Source organism: Ailuropoda melanoleuca, chromosome 6, assembly GCF_002007445.2.
Source record: "Ailuropoda melanoleuca isolate Jingjing chromosome 6, ASM200744v2, whole genome shotgun sequence".
Taxonomy (NCBI): domain Eukaryota; kingdom Metazoa; phylum Chordata; class Mammalia; order Carnivora; family Ursidae; genus Ailuropoda; species Ailuropoda melanoleuca.
Window position 1 is genome coordinate 95,596,953 of NC_048223.1, and position 20,840 is coordinate 95,617,792.

A 20,840-nucleotide genomic window follows, 5' to 3' on the forward strand; every position below is an offset into this window, starting at 1 on the left:
GACTAGAGGCTGCAGGTGATGCCCTTAAGTAACATAATCTAGTAGGAGGAATAAAACACAGGGGCAGATTTTATTTTAGTAACTATAGTCATTATTCTAAGAGGTACAAATTAAAGCATCATATCTGGAGGAGAGCTGGGAGAGGTTTTATGGAAAAGAGGTCATTTCCAAAGGTCATTTAATGGCAGATATGATGTCAGTCTGCAGTGAAAAGACACTGGCCAAAACATCCATTCTCAATGTAGAAGATTGATTAAGAACATGGGCTCTGGAGCCAGACTGCCTGGGTTCAAATATGCCTTTTTTTTTTTTTTTTAAGATTTTATTTATTTATGTGACAGAGAGCCAGCCAGCGAGAGAGGGAACAAAAGCAGGGGGAGTGGAGAGGAAGAAGCAGGCTCCCAGTGGAGAAGCCCGATGTGGGACTCGATCCCGGAACGCCAGGATCACGCCCTGGGCCGAAGGCAGCCACCTAACGACTGCACTACCCAGGCGCCCCCAAATATGCCATTTTTGCACTGTGTGATCTTGGGCAAGTTACAGGTCTTTTGAGTCTTAGTTTTCCATTTTAACAATGTTCTCTTTTTCTATAGGAAATCTAAGGATATTATCAGCAAAACAACCTCTTTCAGTACACAATTTTGTGCTGATTGTGATGGCTTATCACAGGAACTCAGACACTTTAACCAAGAAGGTACAAAATTGGTTGAAGGGTCTGTGAAACATTGTGATAAACTCAGCAGCAACTTTGAAGTAGTATCTCGAGAGACCGAACAGAGATGTGAGGCCCTGAACGCAAGCACGCTTTCTTTTTCTGAACAGTGGATATCTTGCTTAAATAAAAGGGAAGAAGAACTTCAGAACTTATTGGAGGTAATAACTTTAATTGGAACCTACTTTGGAGAGAGTAGTGATAATCGGAAAATTAAATATTCTTGGCGAAGAATTGGTTTCAAAACATAATATTTTTAAATAATGAATTAAGATTTTAAGCATAATAGTTGGTATGCTTTTGCATGATCTAGTTTCATGTACATATCTCTTAGAGCTTGAAATTATTTAACTCCTGTGTCCGATCTGCCCTGTCTATCCTTGGTTTTTGACTTGTTAGTTCTTTCAGTTAAGGGCACCCTTTTTTAAAAATATAATTCAAACCTCTTATTACTTTAAATATAGGATATTGTTCTGATTGCTCAAAGGATACTTGATAGGTTTGGTTTGTGTGTTTGCTTTATCTTAACACTTGATGAGCCCTTTGTGGCTTGGTTTTCTTTCTGTGTTATAAAAGGACTTTGCTAAAATTCTCAGGAACTAGGTAAAAAAATATAAGTTTAAAAAAAAGTAAGTAAGTATTTTAAGCTATATATAAGCTATTTTTACCAAAAGGAACCAGGACTAATGGAGAAATAGCTGAGGTTTAAACAGAAACTATAGCAGATAAACCTAGACATCCTGTCATACCAGAAAGTAAGGGAGCTATTGAAGATTAGTGGACTGTATCAAAGAAAACATAGGAGCCTACCTGATGACACTCCTTTGTTTAAAGATGGTATAATTTGAGTATCAAAAGGAATAATTGCTACAATAGATTAAAATACATTAAATATATTAAAGCTATGAATTCATAAAAATCTCGTAAGTCTCCTTTGGATCATGTTAGGGAAGCAGTGCATTATTCTGAAAACTGGTAAGTAACGGGAAACAGTTGAGCGTCCACATGTCTTTGCCAAAAGAATTCTGTCATGGTTTAGCAGGATAGTGGATGAAGAAAAGTGTTTCACAGAAGGATCCCAGCTAATGCAGAAGAAATGACAGAATTTGAAAACCATCATTTTGCAATCCTAGTGAGATAATCCCTGTGGACATTAATTACTGTGTATACCATTTGATAAAAACTGTTGGAGAACTGTGGGGGTTTTTTAATTTATTTTTTAAAAAGTTTCGTGGGGTTTTTTGTTTTGTTTTGTTTTTTAGTAATCTCTACACCCAACATGGGGCTCAAGCTCATGACCCTGAGATCAAGGGTCTCATGTTCTTCTGACTGAGCCAGCCAGGCACCCCTTGATAGAGAACTTTATAATTAGTATTGTGATTACATGCAAACTCACTGATTAATCTTTTTTTCCTTCCTTTCCTTTTTTTTTTAAATTTTATTTATTTTTTAAAGTAAACTCTACTTCCAACATGGGGCTTGAACTCAAAAACTTGAGATCAAGAGCCACATGCTCTACCAGCTTAGCCAGCTAGGTCCCCCAACTGATTAATCCTTTTTTTTTTTTTTAAGATTTTATTTTATTTATTTGACAGAGAGAGACAGTGAGAGAGGGAACACTAGCAGAGGGAGAGGGAGAAGCAGGCTTCCCGCTGAGCAGGGAGGCCGATGCGGGGCTCGATCCCAGGACCCTGAGATCATGACCTGAGCCGAAGGCAGATGCTTAGCGACTGAGCCACCCAGGCACCCCCCAACTGATTAATTTTAACATGAGAGACAGAATCAGGCATATGTGCTTTTAGCACCACCTACAAAATATTCTTGCCAAACAATTAAAAAAGTATGAGGAAAGATATCCTATATTAAAAGAGTAAAGACTAGAGGGTCTTAGGACCCAGTTTGCCTGGGATAGTCCTCATTTACATATCTTGTTTGGAGGTAATTGTTATTAAGAATGGCCCTTTGCACTCCGAAAAGTATCCCAGTTTGGGTGATAAATTATATGGTTATCTACTTAAGGTAGAGCAACCAAATCTAATGATAAATTCAAACAAATTGTGAAAAATATTTGAGATAATTGGTGAAGTTTGCATGCTGACTAGACCTTTGACATAAAGAAATCAGTGTTAAGTTTTTTAGAGTGAGAGTGGTCTTAAAAAGCTCTTAACTCTTAGAGATGTATGCTGAAATAAATGGAAGAAATGATACAGGATTTGCTTTAAAATAATTCTATGGGAGGAGGAGCAGTATTGGTTAATCTTGTTTGATCTATACCCCATGTGTTGATAAATGTTGAGACTGTGTAGTCAATGCAGGGGGGTTAATTATGCTATTCTCTCTACTTTTGCACGTGTTTTTAAAACTTTTTACTATGGAAAATTTCAATAGGAAATAATATGTTGACTAAAACACAACTTTGATTTTAATAAGGAAAGCTCATTTGCATCATTTACAGGTTGTAAACCAAGGTTGTGAGGCTGCAAGTTCAGAGATTACTGAAAAATTAAATGGACATAAAGCAACTAATGAGAACCAGCGTAACATTTTTTTTGGTCAGATAACTACTGATGAAGGAAAGTTAATGGCACAAAGTCTACAACTTAATGAAACCATAAAAATTGGTTTGACTAAGCTTAATTGCTTTCTACAACAGGATCTGAAACTGGATATCCCAACAGGTACTTTAAAGGGAAAGAGAATTGTTAATATTTTTGAAGTTGAAGTCAACCTTGTACTGTGCTAGATGTTCAGAAAAACCAGGTCCTGCCATTGCCTGATAGGAATTTACATCTCACTGTAGTCACCTCAGATGGAAAAGGTGGAACCCTAAAATATCTTCGATCAAGATTAGGTAACATGTACTTGTCATGAAGTTTGGGCATTACAATCAATAAAATTTTACAAATATTTAGGGAACTGGCTTTGTTAAGAAAAGATTTTTATTTATTTATTTATTTTTATTTTTAAGATATTTATTTATTTTAGAGTATGTGTGCAAGCGGGGTGGGAACAGAGGGGGAGGGACAAGCAGACTCCAGGCTGAGCAGAGCCCAAGGAGGGCTTGAGATCACGACCTGAGTTGAAATCAAGAGTCAGAAGCTTAACCAACTGGGCCACCCAGGCAGGCGCCCCTTTGTTTTTATTTTGTTAAGAGAGAGAGAGCACACAGAAGTGGAGGAGTAGGGATGGGTGGGGAGGGGCAGAGGGAGAGAATTTTTTTTTTTTAAGAAAAGGTATTTTATTTTATTTTTTTAAAGATTTTATTTATTTGAGAGAGTGTACAGGAGCCGGGGGGAAGGGGAGAGAAAGAGAGGGAGAAGCAGACTGCCCACTGAGCAGGGAGCCTGACATGGGGCTCTATCCCAGGACCCTGGGATCATGACCTGAGCTGAAGGCAGACGCTTAACCAACTGAGCCACCCAGGTGCCCCAAAGAGAAGATATTTTAAAAGCAAATAAAAAGAAAACCAGCAACCATCTATCTAGCACAGTTTGTAAAAAGGCATCTTAATACCAAAGATAGTAGAGGAAAGTAATTACATAAATCTAGTTTAATGGAAAAAGCTCATCATATTGTGCATTTTCTTATGTATACCTCTCATTTTGTCAGATGGCAAGATCATTTTAGGCTATAATGGTTTAGGGTAGCCTTCATGAAAGAAGGTATGCAAGCTATTTAACAGGGTGAGTAATCGAACTATTTGGATTGCATTTAGGGTTGCAGACCCTGTAAATTTACTAAAAATCACTGAATAGATTTTATGGTATGTAAATTATGCTTCAAAGCTTTAAAAAAAATATATATATATATATAGCAATTCTAAAAGGAGATGATGCTAAAGAATGTTCGTTTATTTTTTCTACAAGAGTCCCATAATATTTATTTCCACTTTTCAATGAAATTAGGAATATAAATGTTAAGGAAAAAGGCAAGTGCTTGTGTAAAATATGAGAGCATGAGTTCATTATAAAGAAATGTAATTGGAGGGTGCCTGGGTAGCTCAGTAGGTCGAGTATCTAATTTCATTTCATTATGATCTCAGGGTCCTGGGATCGAGCTCTGTGTTGGACTCTGTGCTCAGTGGGCACTCTGCTTGTCACTCTGCCCCTCTCCCTACTTGTTCTCTCTCCCTCTCTTTCAAATAAATAAATAAAATCATCAAAAAAAAAAAAAAGAAATGTAATTGGTTAATATTTAGCTGCCACCAAATTTACAGTGAAATGATTATCCTACTCAAGATCTTTTTGGGGAAAACTGTACTCTTATTCCAGGAATGCTGCCATTTCTCAGAACACTTCGATTCCTTTTAGAGCCTACAACACGTCTTTTGTACATCCTCAGAGATGGATAATTTCATGTTTGGGGGTAGGCTGAATCCTGAAAATAGTTGAGTCTATTTAAGATCATTTGTCAAGTTAGAAAATAGTAGTTGTAAGCAATCTATGCCTGACAAGTAACAAGACTGATTCCCATGTGCGGCAATGGTTAGATCTTTGGAAGACAGAGACTCATTGGGAAGTATACATTCTAATATAAAAAAAAAAATCTTACTCATAGCCCGCACTTCAATTTTTTCCCATTTATATAATGTCCACTAAAGGTACGACACCACAGAGGAAGAATTACTTCTACCCGTCAACATTGGTGAGAACCGAACCACGTGAACAGCTCCTTGATCAGTTGAAAAGGAAGCAGCCTGAACTGTTAATGATGCTAAACTGTTCGGAAAACAAGGAAGACATCAGTCAGGTAAAATTTTAAGCATCATAATTTTAGAACTCTTGCATAAACTCCTTAGGTCATCAACTTCTTGCATAAACTCTTGCATAAACTCCTTAGGTCATCAACTTCATATGAAGTTGTGCTTATTATGTGCCAGTCTGTTCTAAGTGCTAATTTTATTCTTTGCCCTTAAATATTTATTATGTGCTTATTATGTGCCAGTCTGTTCTAAGTGCTTTACGTATATATTTATTCAGTTAATATTCTCAGTAGCCCTATGAAGTGGGTGCTAGTACTATCCCCATTTTAGAGGTGAGGAAATTAAGAATTACCTTGTCCCAAGTCACGGATGGAGTTGGAATTGATACCTAGAAGACCTCCACAATCTGTGCTCTTAGCTGTGGTAATTATAGACAAGTTGGGAGTAGAAAATAAAAAATAAACTGTAATCCCCCTATTCTGAGATTACAACTTTTAACATTTTATTACAGGTACTTCTCTATGAGAAAACATATTTGGGATTATTTTCATTATTTTTTTTTCTTTTCAAAGTTTTTTTTTAATTTAAGTAATCTCTACATCCGACGTGGGGCTCAAATTTGTGACCCTGAGATCAAGAGTCCCATACTTTTCCAACTGAGCCAGCTAGGAACCCCTTATTATTTTTTACACTTCCTACTAATTTGGTTGAGGTTTAACTTTTTTTTTTAAGATTTTATTTATTTATTCGACAGAGATAGAGACAGCCAGCGAGAGAGGGAACACAAACAGGGGGAGTGGGAGAGGAAGAAGCAGGCTCATAGCGGAGGAGCCTGATGTGGGGCTCGATCCCGTAACGCCGGGATCACTCCCTGAGCCGAAGGCAGACGTTCAACCGCTGTGCCACCCAGGCGCCCCGGGGTTTAACTTTTATACAGTGGACATGGTGTTGTTTTCAAAGAAGAAAGCTGCGCTTACTTTTGTGAAGATTTTTAAGTCCTTGGACTTAATCACTCGCTCATCACCTTCTTATTTTAGGACCTGGATGAAGAAAAGTCAGTTCTTGGGCGCTCTCTTGAAGAACCTCCAAGCCAGGAGCCAGCTGTGGATGCTAGTGTGGATTGTTCATCAGGTGGTGGGGTTCCGTTTTTCCAGGTACGTGATCCACGTAACCCTTCGACATCTGATGGAAGTCAGTCACTGGCTACTGGATGTGAAGCCGTCACTCGACGGGTGGAACAGCAGAGTGGGTTGTCATTCCTTTGGGATAGCTTGTTAAGTTTTCTGATTTAAATTATTTACACAAATATGATAATTGATCAGGGGTTTTCTGTAGGAAAATTAAAGGCAAAGTTTAACTTACTCTCCGTCCTCAGATAGTGCTCTTTAGCCATTATAGTTATCCCCTGTCTGCTTCCTGCATATGCAGAACGGATACTGAGAGCAGTCATTTCTCTCTTCCCTCCGCCTTTGACACAAAGTCCTGGAGTCTATGTCTGCTCATACTCAGATTTGAAAGCCAAGAGGTTTAAAAGACAGAGATTGAAGGCCTCTCACGTTATAATAGTTTCTCCTACCTGAGGCTTTTCTCTTGTTAAGGATTCCCCCATGTTTCCTGAGCTCCTCACCTGCCTTGATGTTGTGCAGTTAAACCCTGTGACCTTTCCTAACTCCTTTCGACACTGTTGGGGGCATGGCACCATAAACTGCCCAGCATCTTTCCCTTTATTTTAAAGACCTGAGCCTAGACACACTGTGAAGGAAGGATTTTTTCACAAAGGACACTGATGTCTACATTTTACAGTCAAAGTGCTGTTTCTGATAAGTGTATGTTCTTGTACCTCATAGACTTAAAATCTTCCCACCAAGGCCTAACGACCCTCCATCTGTGATTTAAGCTGTTAAAACTTCTAGCTTAATTTCTGTTGAATTCCTCTCTCTTTGTCTCAAGGTACTTTTATCCCCAAATCCTTCCTACCTTTTGCTTTATTCTTTACTACAAGAGAACTCTAAATATATTTCTTTTCATTTTCAACCCTCTCTTCTATCTTTAAAGTTAAGGAAAGAAGGAAAGTTAAGAAAAGAGAACTCTAGTGACTACTTAATCCCCTAGCTGGAAATCCTTTTACTACTGTTTATGGCACTTTGAAGGCTAGACTTCGTGGTTCAGCTATGGCAGGGAAGGCCCTACAGTACCAGAAATGATTTGGGATTAGATTTTAGACCTTCAGCTAACGTCTGAAAATTATTTTTTCCCTGCTAGCAGCCTCATGTGGGGAAATTTTCTGGGTTTGAAATTCTGAAGCTGATTTATGATTTGTCTCAGCATGGATGATTGGTTCTGCAATGAATGTCATTAGTCTCCTAAAGCTCTCTGTGGGCTAATATGAGAATTCCAATGAAATATAATTCCTAAGTGAAAAATATGAAATAAGTTTAAGAGAAAAGGTAAAATACAGCTTAAAAAAATGTCTTGATGTAGCCATAGCTCAGATTCTCTCCCTAAAATAGAACTGCCTTTTTTGCATGATATCAGGTCTTCGTTTTCCTAGAGCAGGATTTCTCAGTAGCAGCTCTGTTGCCATTTGGAGCTGGATGATCCTTCGCTGCCGGTGGACGGTCTTGTTATTATATGATGTTTAGCAGCATCCCTGGCTTCCACCCACTAGAAGCCAATAGCACCTCCTAGTTTCAACAACCAAAAATGTCTCCAGATATTACCAAATGTCTTCTGGGGGGTAAAATTGCTCCCTGTTGAGAAACCCTGCCCTACAGTAAAATCTATAATTATGCCTTGGAAAATCATGCAGAAAATTAATAATTCTTTCACCTCACTCCTTCCATTGATGGTAAGATGAAGAAGGCATTCATTCCTACTTGCCCAACAAATTGTTGGCTCCAATTTTTGCTGAGCCTTTTCCACCCTTAATTTCTTGCCTGTAACCCAGAGAACTCTGAAAATAGAATGTAGCTACTATGTATCAAATGTTACTTAATATTGACTTAATTTCTCCCCTTATGTCCACAGCATAAAAAATCACATGGAAAAGACAAAGAAAACAGAGGCATTAATTCAGTGGAGAGGTCTAAAGTGGAAGAAACTACAGAGCATTCTGTTACAAGGAGCAGACTACCTCTACGAGCCCAGATAAATCTTTAGTTAACTTGAGGATTGGTGATTCCATTTTTAAGAAAAACGAAAAATTAAACCTATAACTTCAGGACTTGAGCCTTATGTATAGTGAAAAACTAACAGAGAATATCAAGGCAATACTGTAAATTTAGTTGGATTTAATATGTCTACTCATTTTTCTGTCATCCCTGTAGTTCACTGTGTATTAAGTTGGGTTTTATTTGGGACTTGCATTGAGTAAATATGTATTTTTAGCTTTTGATATAAAATAGCCCTTTCCTACAAAATGAAAAATATTTTTCTCAAAAAAAAAGAAAAATAATAAAAAAAGGAGAAATATTTTTCTTATATATCACGAGGCAGCACATATATAGAAGTCGCACTGTTCTTCTATGCTTTAACTTACATAGGCAAATATTGCCAACTCAGTCTTGGGAAGGACCATCTCTGTACTTTTCTTGCTATGATTGAATTATGTCTGTATCTGCTTACCTCCTTCCCTAGACTTTTCCATTCTGCATTCTCAGCTCACTTTCTCCTTTTTCATTTGTGACCAAACCATTTGTAGAGCTACAAAATGGTATCCATTTTTATGAGATAAAGTGAATTTTACCTAGAAGTCTTTAACACTTTCTGTGGTTCTAAAGTTACTGTCAACAATAAACAACTCTAGAAGTAGTCCTTCCTTCAGTATTTTTAGTTTGTTTCCCCCTAGATGTAAAAGCATTCCTTTATAACACATTAGCCCCCACAGAGTTTGTAAAAAGCCAGCTTCTCTAGCTTATAGATTACTCTTATGGGAGAACCACCAAGAACTCTGATTAATGGCTCTGAGGCCTATATGTTGTGCGGAAGGTCCCAGTGATTTAAGGGCTTTTTGAAACTAATTATGACTATAATTTATATCCTTTTGCTTACCTGATGAAACTTTTTTCTTTGTATATAATAAAATATGAGTATGTATATTTTTCTTTAGTGAAATCCTAACCCTTAGAAGGGTCCTGACAATTTTGATCTAGCAGCCAAATTTCTGGAAGCTGAGACTTTTCAGCATGAAGAGCAAGTACACTTAGAAGGGATATAGGCAAAGAAAAAATTTTGTGCCTACATCAAGTTAAGTGTATAAATTTAGAGAGATTTGACTGCGGTAGCTAAGTAAAGCCAAACCTAATTGGAGAATTAGAAAACGTGCTACTTCAAGGAACTAAATTTACCTTGCAGAGTATTAATTACCTTAATAAAAATGATACAATTATCTGCAAAATCAGATGTCAACACAAGCTATGGTTAATATCTAACAAAAGAAACTGCCCTCAGTAACTCCATTAATAAATTTTTTGTATATTAACTTGCTTGCCCTATTATTTCTTATTTGGCAATGGGGTCTGTTTACATTGTTCCAAAATTCCTAAATACACTTCCACACAGATACCACCTAGGACAAAGGGCCTTAGTAAACATCCCCGGCTCCTTCAGTTGGACTCTAAGAACTAACCCCAAGGATAAGATTAATGAGAAACAGATCGGTCCTCACAGGGTCTGATGTCCAGCTTTAAGTATCTGTTTCATGACGTTTTAAAGTTCTCTAAGAATGCTAATGCAAGTGACAAGCAAAAATAAATCACTGGAGAATTTTTTTATTTTAAGTAGGCTCCACACCAAAAACATAGGGCTCAAACTCACAACCCCGAGATGAAGAGTCACAAGCTCCACTGACTGAGCCAGGCAGGCACCCCAAATCACTGGACAATTTTAACATCCCAAGCCTTAAGTTAGCTCTACAATTTTTCATATACACTATCAAACACTCAAAAAATAACCATCAGCAAAAATAGAGTAGGTAGCTTCAAGGACTCATTCTTCCTGAGGCAAAAATGTTCAGAAACAACTTGGTCAGAACTAGGTTTATAGCAACCCAGCAAGTGCTCAATCAAGAGAAGGCAAGCTAAAAACTAGGAAATCTTTTTGGTGTTGTATTTGCCCTTGCTCCATTCCCCTTCCCAGCTCCATGGTGGTCTTGAAGACAGACAGCAACCCACATTCTCAGAGCGGGGAGACCCTGTTCACTGGTCCTGAGGGCACAGAGGATGTCTTAATCTCAAAAAATGGTGCTGTCTGGGGCAATCTGAAGGCCTGAAGCAAGGCACTTGCCTTTGTTTCATCTAATTCACAACCCAGGGTGGAAAAGTGGCAGGCGTTTCTCAAAACTATGACAAAGCAAATGAACAACCTGCTGCTACTGCAGCAAAAGATGACAGTGGAGGTAAAATGAAGGAGTGCTTAAAGCCCGAGAGGGAAAAGACAGGAGGGAACTTCGTACGGAAATTAGGCCTTTCAAAGAAAATGTGTACTGGGGAGTTGAGAAAGCCACGCATGTCCAGCCCAATTTGTATACTTAGAGAATACCTAAGCTTTCATCAATGCTGACTTATTTCTAGGTTCAGCACAAGCAGAAAGTGAAAGCTAACGCAGATTTTAAATGGCCTAGCTAAGCACTGAAAGTGTGCTCCAACAGTCTACAAAGACTGGGAGGATTTTTTTCCCTTTCTTTCTTGTTTTATGTTTTGGTTATTGGCATTCAAGGAAATCTGCAGCAGTAATACTAGCTGAATGCAAGCAAAAAGAGACCAGAGACTACTTAAGTAAAAGAATTGAGATTTGGAAATAGTTTAGAAAAGTAACAAACCGTTAGAGCCACAGTAAGCAACGAAAACAAACCCTGAGAAGAAGCTGATTTCCAGAACAGCACATTGTGATACGAAAAAAAATTTAAGATTTTATTTATTTGAGAGAGAGAGCACGTGTGTACACCAGCAGGGGAGGGGTAGAGGGGGAGGGAGAGAAGAGGGAAAGAATCTCAAGCAGATTCCCTGTTGAATGGGAAGCCTAATGCTGGGCTTGATCCCACAACCCTGAGATCATGACCGGAGCTGAAACCAAGAGTTGAACGCTGAGCCTCCCAAGTGCCCCAATACTAAAAATTTTTAACAAAAAACTAAGAAGTATGCAAAGAAAGTATGGCCCATTTACAGAAGAAATTAACACACATCCCTTATGAAGCACAAACATTGAACTTTAAATGAACTGTCTCAAATATGCTCGTAGAGATAAAGGAATTCAGGAGGACAATGTCTCAACAAATAGAGAATATCAGTAAAACTAAAAAAGAGCCATACAAATTCTGAGCTGAAAAGTATCAAAACTGAAATATAGACACACACATAAAAAACACTAGAGGGTTCCAACAGCAGACGTGAGCAAACAGTAGAAAGAACCAGCGAACTTGAAGCTAGGTTATCAAAATTGTCTAATCCAAAGTGCAGAAAGAAAGAAGAATGGAGGAAAATAAACAACAAGAGACCTGTGGAGCACAGTGAATCATACCAACATTCTCAAAATGAGTGTACCAGAAGAAGAGAGAAATGGGCAGAAAGACTACTTGAAGAAGGTACGATAGCTAGAAACTTCTCAAATTCATTACAACACTTGAATCTTTACATCCAAGAAGCTAACTAAATCCACAAGACACATTATATATTGAAACTGTCAAAAGCTCAAGACAGAATCATGAAAGCGTAAGAGTGTAGTCTTCAAGGAAATGCAAATCAAAACCGCAGTGAGGCACCAGTTCATATCCACAAGGATAGCTAGAGTAAAAACAGAAAAGAACAAGATGGCACACTCACTCTCTCAAATAAGTAAAATCTTAAAAAAACAAAACAAAAAAACTCTCCCCCACCCCCACTTGCATGCTCTCTCTCTTTCTCTAAAAAATAAAAATAAAAATGTGTACATTGTGTGCTCATAAAACACAGCTGTTTAATACTCCTTTGAAAATAGCTTCTTATACAAGGAGACAGACCTGAACCAAAAAAAAGAAAGATAATGGAAACAAATCACAGAAATTTCAGCAAACGGAGCTGCAAATAAGATATTTCAAAATCAGACATTTAAAGAATTTAAAGACATGAACTATTTTGGATGATAACTGGAAATTACAAAAAGATGGAAATTCTAGAAGTGAAAAATACAACAAATTATAAACAGAATGGGCTTACTTTGCTGAATAGAGTTAAAGGGAGTTTTAAAAAAGTGGATGATAGTTTAGAAGAAAATAGTTACACTGAAGCGTATAACAAGACAAACAAGTCAAGAAACAACAAAAAAAATGGTATAGTGAAAAGGTCTGACATACATGAATTAGAGCCTCCAAAGGGAGAAGAAAGAATGACCAAAGCTCTGTAAATCTCAAGCAGGATGAACATCAAGGCACACCGAGGTACACCGTAGTTAAACTGCTAGAAGCCAACAATAAAGAAAAAATCTTATATGTAATTAGAGTGAAAAAAGACCTTATTTTCATAGGAAAAACAATTAGACCAACTGCTGGCTTTGCAATAGAAAGAAAGGAAGCAAGACAGTGGAATGATAGCTTCAAAGTAATGCAGAACTTCAGTAAAGTCAGCAGGAATGCTGGAGGAAGGGCCTCCATAAAAGCAATGAGAGCTGGAGAGAATTTGTCCCAATGTTTCAGAATTCTGGCAATTAGCCAAAGGCTTGGAATAATCCAAGGAGCATTTATTTGTTTATATTTTTTGAAGGCTGTAATTTGGTTAAAATGATGAGTTTAGTGGTAATTTAACTCGACCTATTCTCATTACTCTCCCCAGCTCCTCATTAGCCTTGAAAACCAACAGTCCCACAATCACAGTGAAAACCAGTAGCCTAGCAGCCCCTGCCTGGGGTGGATCAGGTTTGGAGCTCCCTGAAGACACCATTTTCAGATAACTGTCATTATTTGACCTACCTGGCAGTTCTCTGGAAATCCTGCATTCGAGGGCCAGTCTTTATTTGACCTGACTCCGATCTTCTCAGTGTGAACGGCCTTTTTGCTTGGGGAATTTGTTGAAAATAAGCCACAGCCATGGTTTGCATAGCACCTGCCTGAGTTAGTGATCTTCTGCCTTAAGAAAGTTGCAAAAGAAGGGTGCCGGGGTGGCTCAGTAGGTTGAGCTTCTGAATTCGGCTCAGGTCATGATCTTGGGGTCCTGGGATCGAACTCCAAGTCAGGCTCCCCACTCCGTGGGAGTCTGGTTGTCCTTCTCCTGCTCTCCCTGCCCCTCCCCCACCCGCAGTCTCTTTTCTCAAATAAATAAAATCTTTAAAAAAAAAGTTGCAAAAGAAGTGCAAACTAAACTCAAAACAAACATAAGGAAGGAAACAATAAAGATTAGAGTGGAGATAAGTGAAATAAAAAGAAACAATAAAGAAGGGGCGCCTGGGCAGCGCAGTCGTTAAGCGACTGCCTTCGGCTCATGGCGTGATCCCCGGGTTTGATGATCGAGTCCCGAATCGGGCTCCTCCGCTGGGAGCCTGCTTCTTCCTCTCCCCCTCCCCTGCTGTGTTCCCTCTCTCGCTGGCTGTCTCTCAGTCACATAAATAAATAAAATCTTAAAAAAAAAAAAAGAAACAATAAAGAAAATACCTGTCGTCATTGAATTCTATACCTAATGAAAATATTTTTTAGGAATGATGGTGCATTAAAGGCATCTTCTGTGTCTAAAAAAAATTGAAGATTGATTTTGTCACCACCAAACTGGCAACTAAAGGAAATATTAAAGGGTGTTCTTTAAGCAGAAAGAAAATGATACCAAATGGCATCTCAGAGATGCAGGAAAGAATAAAGAGCAATGGAAAATATAAATGGATCGGAAAAGGTAAATAATCACTGTGAAACAATAACAGTGTTTTGTAGGGCATAGAATTCTCAAGAATAGCACATGAGATGGAAGAAGGGTAAGAGGCATTAGGGGTTCTTTTTTCTTTTTTAGGATTTTATTTATTTATATGAGAAAGACAGCATGAGCGGGGTGGGGGGGGCAGACTCCCCGCTGAGCACAGAGCCAAACCCAGGGCTCAATGCCAGGACCCTGAGCTCATGACCTGAGCTGAAGTCAGAGCTTAATGGACTGAGCTACCCAGGTACCCTGTGTTAAGGGGTTCTAAGATTCTTTGGTTGTCTGGGAGGTAGTAAAGGTTCTGATTAATATTAGACTTTGGTAATTAAGTGTAAGTAAAATATTAAACTTGAAAAGAATATATTCTCCTATCATGGGATGGGTTTTTCTATAACTGTCAGTTAAGTCAAGTTGGTTGATAAGGTTGTCAGGGCTTCTCTAGCCTTACTGATTTTTTTGTCTAGTTCTGTTAACTAAAATGTTGAACTCTCTAACTATAAGTGTAAACATGTTTATTTGTTCTTTCAGTTTCTAGCACCTCCATTGTAAGGTACATACATATTTAGAATTGTTATACTTCTTGGTAAATTGACCCCTTTATCAGTATATGGTGTCCCTCTTTATCCTCTAACTATAAGTGTAAACATGTTTAATTTGTTCTTTCAGTTTCTAGCACCTCCATTGTAAGGTACATACATATTTAGAATTGTTATACTTCTTGGTAAATTGACCCCTTTATCAGTATATGATGTCCCTCTTTATCTTTGGTGATATCGCGCTTTTTTTTTAAGATTTTATTTATTTATTTATTTGACAAAGAGAGCCAGCCAGCAAGAGAGGGAACGCAAGCAGGGGGAGTGGGAGGGGAAGAAGCAGGCTCCCAGTCGAGGAGCCTGATGTGGGGCTCGATCCCAGAACTGTGGGATCACACCCTGAGCCGAAGGCAGACGCTTAATGACTGAGCCACCCAGGTGCCCCATCTTTGGTGATATTGCTTATTCTAAAGTCAACTTTTATGTTAATGTAGAGAATCCAGCCATCTTTTTTAAATTTTAATTTTTCTTTTTAAGAGAGAGTACACATGGGAGGAGGGGGCAAAGGGAGAGGGAGAGAATGTTAAGCAGGCTCCATGCCCCGTGTGGAGCCCAACGCTCATGACCCTGAGCTCATGACCTGAGCTGAAATCCAGAGTCTGATGCTCAACCGCCGGAGACACCATCCAGCCACCTTTGGTTAGTTTGCATGGTAGAGCTTTCTCCTTTTCATTATCTATGTTTTTTCTATTTAAAATGGCTTTCTTCTAAATAGATTATAGTTGCTTTTTATCCAATCAAGGCAATTCTATGTCCTAGGCAGGAGCAGAATAAGTGTAATCTCGCATTAACATTGTCTGATTTGTCAGACAAATAGTGGAACTGAGTTCAAGAGAGATTCCCTTTTCAAATATGTGCCTATTTTGTTCCTATTCTACTCTCCTTAAATGAAATTGTTTTATGTTTACTTATATTTCTTCTTGCCTCTTGCCAGTCAAAAGTCTCTCCCAGTCTTTCTGGTTACCTTCTATGCCTTCAAGATACTTCCCCAATGTGTACTTGAAGAGACCTAGGAAAGTAAGAATTTGATCTGATATCTTCTTAGGTTTACTCGAACCCCCTTCCTCAAAAGCTTTTGTGTGTGTGTGTGTGTGTGTGTGTGTGTTTTAAGATTTTATTTATTCGCCAGAGAGATAGAGACAGCCAGCGAGAGAGGGAACACAAACAGGGAGAGTGGGAGAGGAAGAAGCAGGCTCACAGCGGAAGAGCCTGATGTGGGGCTCAATCCCATAACGCCGGGATCACGCCCTGAGCTGAAGGCAGATGCTTAACCGCTGTGCCACCCAGGCGCCCCTCAAAAGCTTTTGTTTTGAAGGAAACTTAAAACCTTGCTGCCAAGGTTGGTGTAGCATCTGCTGCAAGTAAGTGGCCTTTGTTCAGTAGGAACATCAGCAGCAGGTCTCACTTGAGACATTTTCCCCCAAAGAGGAAGAGAAAGAAGAGATACTAGCAAAACCACTTCATAGATATTCTATTAAAAATATTATTTTAGGGGTGCCTGGGTGGCTTAGTTGGTTAGTGTCTGCCTTCAGCTCAGGTCATGATCTCAGGGTCCTGGGATCGAGCCCCAAGTCTGGCTTTCTGCTCCTCAGGGAGCCTGCTTCTCACTCTGCCTGCCCCTCCCCCTGCTTGTGCTCTCTCTCTCTCTGTCAAATAAATAAGTAAATAAAATCTTTAAAAAATATATTATTTCAAATGGCTGTTGTTCTTTTCTCATTGAATTATGTACATCACTTGGTTGGATAACTCAAAATTAGGATAGTGAAAACAAAATCAAGCTACCCTTTCAGAATCACTGATTTTTCTTTTTATCAATAGGAATAGGATTGATGAGCCTAACAATCTTTTCCTGAATTTTTGGTGAAGGCATATAATAGGCCTATTTCCTATCCTTTACATGAAAAGTATCTATGACTTATTTAAAATAAAATATTGGATAATTAAACTATAATTGAAATTTTTTTAATATATGGAGCTTGAAATAACAGTGCAATTATAATTTTCAAATAAAAGGGGGTAGAAATCAAATTTATTTTAAACGTGCTAACTGGTTAATAGTTTTACACATACTGTGTCTACTTATGTATGTGCCCGATCATAATGGACAATATATACTTGCTTATAGGTTTAGATTTAATCCAATCATTTTGCTCTCTTTTTTTGCTTTCATGGAGGCTTCCCGTTCTTCACTTTAAGATCCTCAATCACCAGGGAATGGGTGCATACCCAGGGAATAAAGCGATAGATATGGGGTTCTTGTTTAAAAACAGTACTTTCACACATTACCATAGCTTAGCCAATAGCAAGGATTTATTGAATCACAGAAAGTTCTTATTTAAGAGTCATATCTGAGGTTAAAACCTTGTTTTTAAAACTTTTGTTTTGTTGTCCATTAGCTCTGTGCCTTTGTACGACTTGTTTAACTTCTCTGAGCTTCCTCAACTATAAAATGGAGCTAATCTGCTGAACTATGTAGCAAACGTGGTGTAGGCTTCCAGCCTTGGAGATTTAATCAAGAGGGAAGTAATGAGCTGATTAGTCATTGTGTGGCTAGCCTCCTATCATTGCCAAAGCTGTGACTCCATGTGTGACACCCTCCTGCTCCCTTTCCACAGTCATCACTCCTGAAGACCATGAAAGAGAAAGGTGTCAAACTATGTACAGCTCCGTGCCCAAGCCACCAAGTATAGGAGATGCTGCTTTTCATTCTGGAGATGCTGCTTTTCATTCCTACCCCTGTCACTTCCACGGCTGCTGTCACCACAGCAAGGCCACTGCCATTGCCCCCATAATTGCTGCTCTTGTCCTCATTCCTTCTGAAAATTCCTTTTTTCCCCTTGTTTTCTATTTCCTTTTTTTTACATTTTACTAACTTTTTAATTTTAATTCCAGTACACTTAACACATAGTATTATATTAGTTTCATAATATTATATATTATAATACTGAATTATATTCAGTATTATATTAGTTTCATTATATTAGTATAATTATACTACCCTTCATAGTATTATATTAGTTTCAGTATTATATTAGTTTCAACTAATATTATATTAGTTTCAGGTGTACAATATAGTGATTCAGTAACTCCCTTTTTTTTAAAGATTTTTTTTATTTATTTGAGAGAGAGAGAGAATGGGCAGTGGGGAGGGGCAGAGGGAGAGAGAGAGAGAGAGAGAGAGAAGCAGACTACCTGCTGATCAGGAAGTCGGATGTGGGGCTTGATCCCAGGACCTGGAGATCACGTCCTAAGCCAAGGCAGACACATAACCAACTGAGCCACCGCCCATGATTCAATGATTCTCTACATTACTCAGTGTTCATCATGGTAAGTGTCCTCTTTAATCTCCTTCACCTATTTCACCCATGCCCCCCACATGGCATCCATCAGTTTGTTCTCTATACTTGAGAGTCTGTTTCTTGGTTTCTCTCCCCCCCCTTTTTTTTTACCCATTTGTTCATTTGCTTTATTTCTTAAATTCCACATATGAGTGAAATCATATGGTATTTGTTTTTCTCCGACTGACATATTTCACTTATTCTCTTATTTCTGTAGCTCCAAATATGTTGTTGCAAATGGCAAGATGTCATTCTTTTTTATGGCTGAATAATATTCCATTGTATATCTATACCACATCTTCTTTATTCACCTGTCGATGGACACTTGCGTTGCTTCCATAATTTGGCTATTGTAAAAAATCCTGCTATAGACATAGGGTTGTATATATCCTTTCCAATTTGTGTTTTTGCATTCTTTGAGTAAATAACCAGTAGTGCAATTACTGGATCATAGGGTAGTTCTATTTTTAATTTTTTAAAAAGATTTTACTTATTTGTCAGAGACAGACAGCGAGCACAATTGGGGGGGGCAGCAGGTAGAGAGAGAAGCAGTTTCCTCACTGAGCAAGGAGCCCAATGCAGGACTTGATCCCAGGACCCTGGGATCATGACCTGAGCTGAGGGCAGACGCTTAACCTACTGAGGCACCTAGGCGTCCCTTTATTTTTAATTTTTTGAGGAAGAATCTGCCCATTTTTTTCCTTAAAACTATTTTTTATTTCTTATACCATCTCTTAAGAAATGATCATTCTTTTTCTTCCCTCTAGCTTACTTTATTGTAAGAATACAGTAAATAATATGTATAACATACAAAATTTGCTATTATTTGTCTTCTGCCCATTTTTAAATTAGATTGCTTTTTGGGTGTCGGTTTTTGTAAGTTCTTCATATATTTTGGAACCTAAACTTTTATTGGATATGTCATTTGCAAATATCTTCTCCCATTCTGTAGGTTGCCTTTTCGTTTTGTTGATTGTTTCCTTCACTGTGCAGAAGCTTCTGTAGTCCCAATAGTTTATTTTTGCTTTTGTTTCCCTTGTCTCAGGAGACGTATCTAGAAAAAAGTTGCTACAGCCAATGCCAAAGAGGTTACTGTCTGTGTTCTCCTCTAGGGTATTTATGGTTTCAGCTTTCACATTCAAGTCTTTAATACATTTCAAATTTATTACTGTGTATGGTGTAAAAGTGATCCAGTTTCTTTTGCATGTTTCTGTCTAGTTTTCCCAACACTGTTTGTGAAAGAGACTGTTTTTTTTTACCATTGGATATTCTTTCCTGCTTTGTCGAAGATTAATTGACCATATAGTTGTGGATTTATTTCTGGGTTTTCTATTCTGTTCTATTGATCAATGTGTCTTTTATCATGCCAGTACCATACTGTTTTGATTACAATAGCTTGGTAGTATATCTTGAAATCCGGGATTGTGATAGCTCCAGTTTTGTTCTTCTTCTTCAAGATTGCTTTGGCTATTTGGGATCTTTTGTAGTTCCATAAAAATTTTAGCACTGTTTGTTCTAGTTCTGAGAAAAATGTTGGTGATATTTGGTAGGGACTGCATTAAATCTGTGGAGGATTGCTGTAGGTAGCATAGACATTTTAACAATATTTGCTCTTCCAATCCATGAGCATGGAATATCTTTCCATTTCTTTGTGTACTCTTCAATTTCTTGCCTCGGTGTTTTATAGTTTTCACCTTTTTGGTTAGGTTTATTCCCAGGTATCTTATTATTTTTGGTGCAATTGTAAATGGGATTGTTTTCTTTTCTAAGATTTTTAATTTTATTTTTAAAAAAGATTTATTTATTTATTTTGGAGAGAGAGTATGTGGATGTGCAACTGGGGGGAGAGACAGAGGGGAGGGAGGGACAAGCGGATTCTGAGCTGAGCGCGGAGCCTGTCTTGGGGCTTGATCCCATGACCCTGAGATCACAACCTGAGCCAAAATCAACAGTCGGACACTTAACCAACTGAGCCACCTAGGCACCCCTTAAGATTTATTTTTAAGCAATCTCTACACCCAACATGGGGCTCAAACCCACAAGCCTGAAATTAAGAGTTGCATGCTCCATCAACTGAACCAGCCAGAATCCCCCCTGCCCCCAGACTCTTTTCTTAATTCCTCTTTCTGTTGTTTCATTATTGGTGTATAGAAATGCAACAGATTTCTGTACATTGATTTTTGTATCCTGTAACTTCATTGAATTTGTTTACCAATTCTAGCAGTTTCTTGGTGGAGTCTTTTGGGTTTTCTATATATAGTATCATGTCATCTGCAAATAGTGAAAGTTCTACTTCTTCCTTCCTGACTTGGAGTCCTTTTATTTCTTTTTGTTGTCTGCTGTGGCTAGGACTTCCAGTACTATGTTGAATAAAAGTGGTGAGAGCGGACATCCTTATCTTGTTTCTGATCTTAAGGGAAAATTCTCAGTTTTCCCCACTGAGGATTATTTTAGCTGTGGGTTTTTCATATATGGCTTTTATTATGTTGAAGTATGTTCCCTCTAAACCTACTTCGTTGAGGGTTTTTTTTTTTTATCATGAATAGATATTGTACTTTGTCAAATGCTTTTTCTGCATCTATTAAAATGATCATATAATTTTTATCGTCTCTCTTATTGATGTGA

At 38.1% G+C, this 20,840-nt stretch overlaps 1 protein-coding gene across 1 annotated transcript in view; it reads left to right on the top strand.

The window, feature by feature from the left end:
• KIF11 (kinesin family member 11) overlaps positions 1 to 9,894 on the top strand; it is a 48,385-nt gene extending 38,491 nt beyond the window's left edge. The window contains exons 18-22 of the mRNA XM_002916103.4: positions 594 to 873; positions 3,168 to 3,390; positions 5,313 to 5,461; positions 6,452 to 6,568; positions 8,442 to 9,894. Of these exons, the coding sequence (XP_002916149.1) occupies positions 594 to 873; positions 3,168 to 3,390; positions 5,313 to 5,461; positions 6,452 to 6,568; positions 8,442 to 8,573 (901 nt within the window). The 3' untranslated portion in view covers positions 8,574 to 9,894. The remainder of the gene's footprint in view (positions 1 to 593; positions 874 to 3,167; positions 3,391 to 5,312; positions 5,462 to 6,451; positions 6,569 to 8,441) is intronic.
• The last annotated feature ends 10,946 nt before the right edge of the window (positions 9,895 to 20,840 follow it).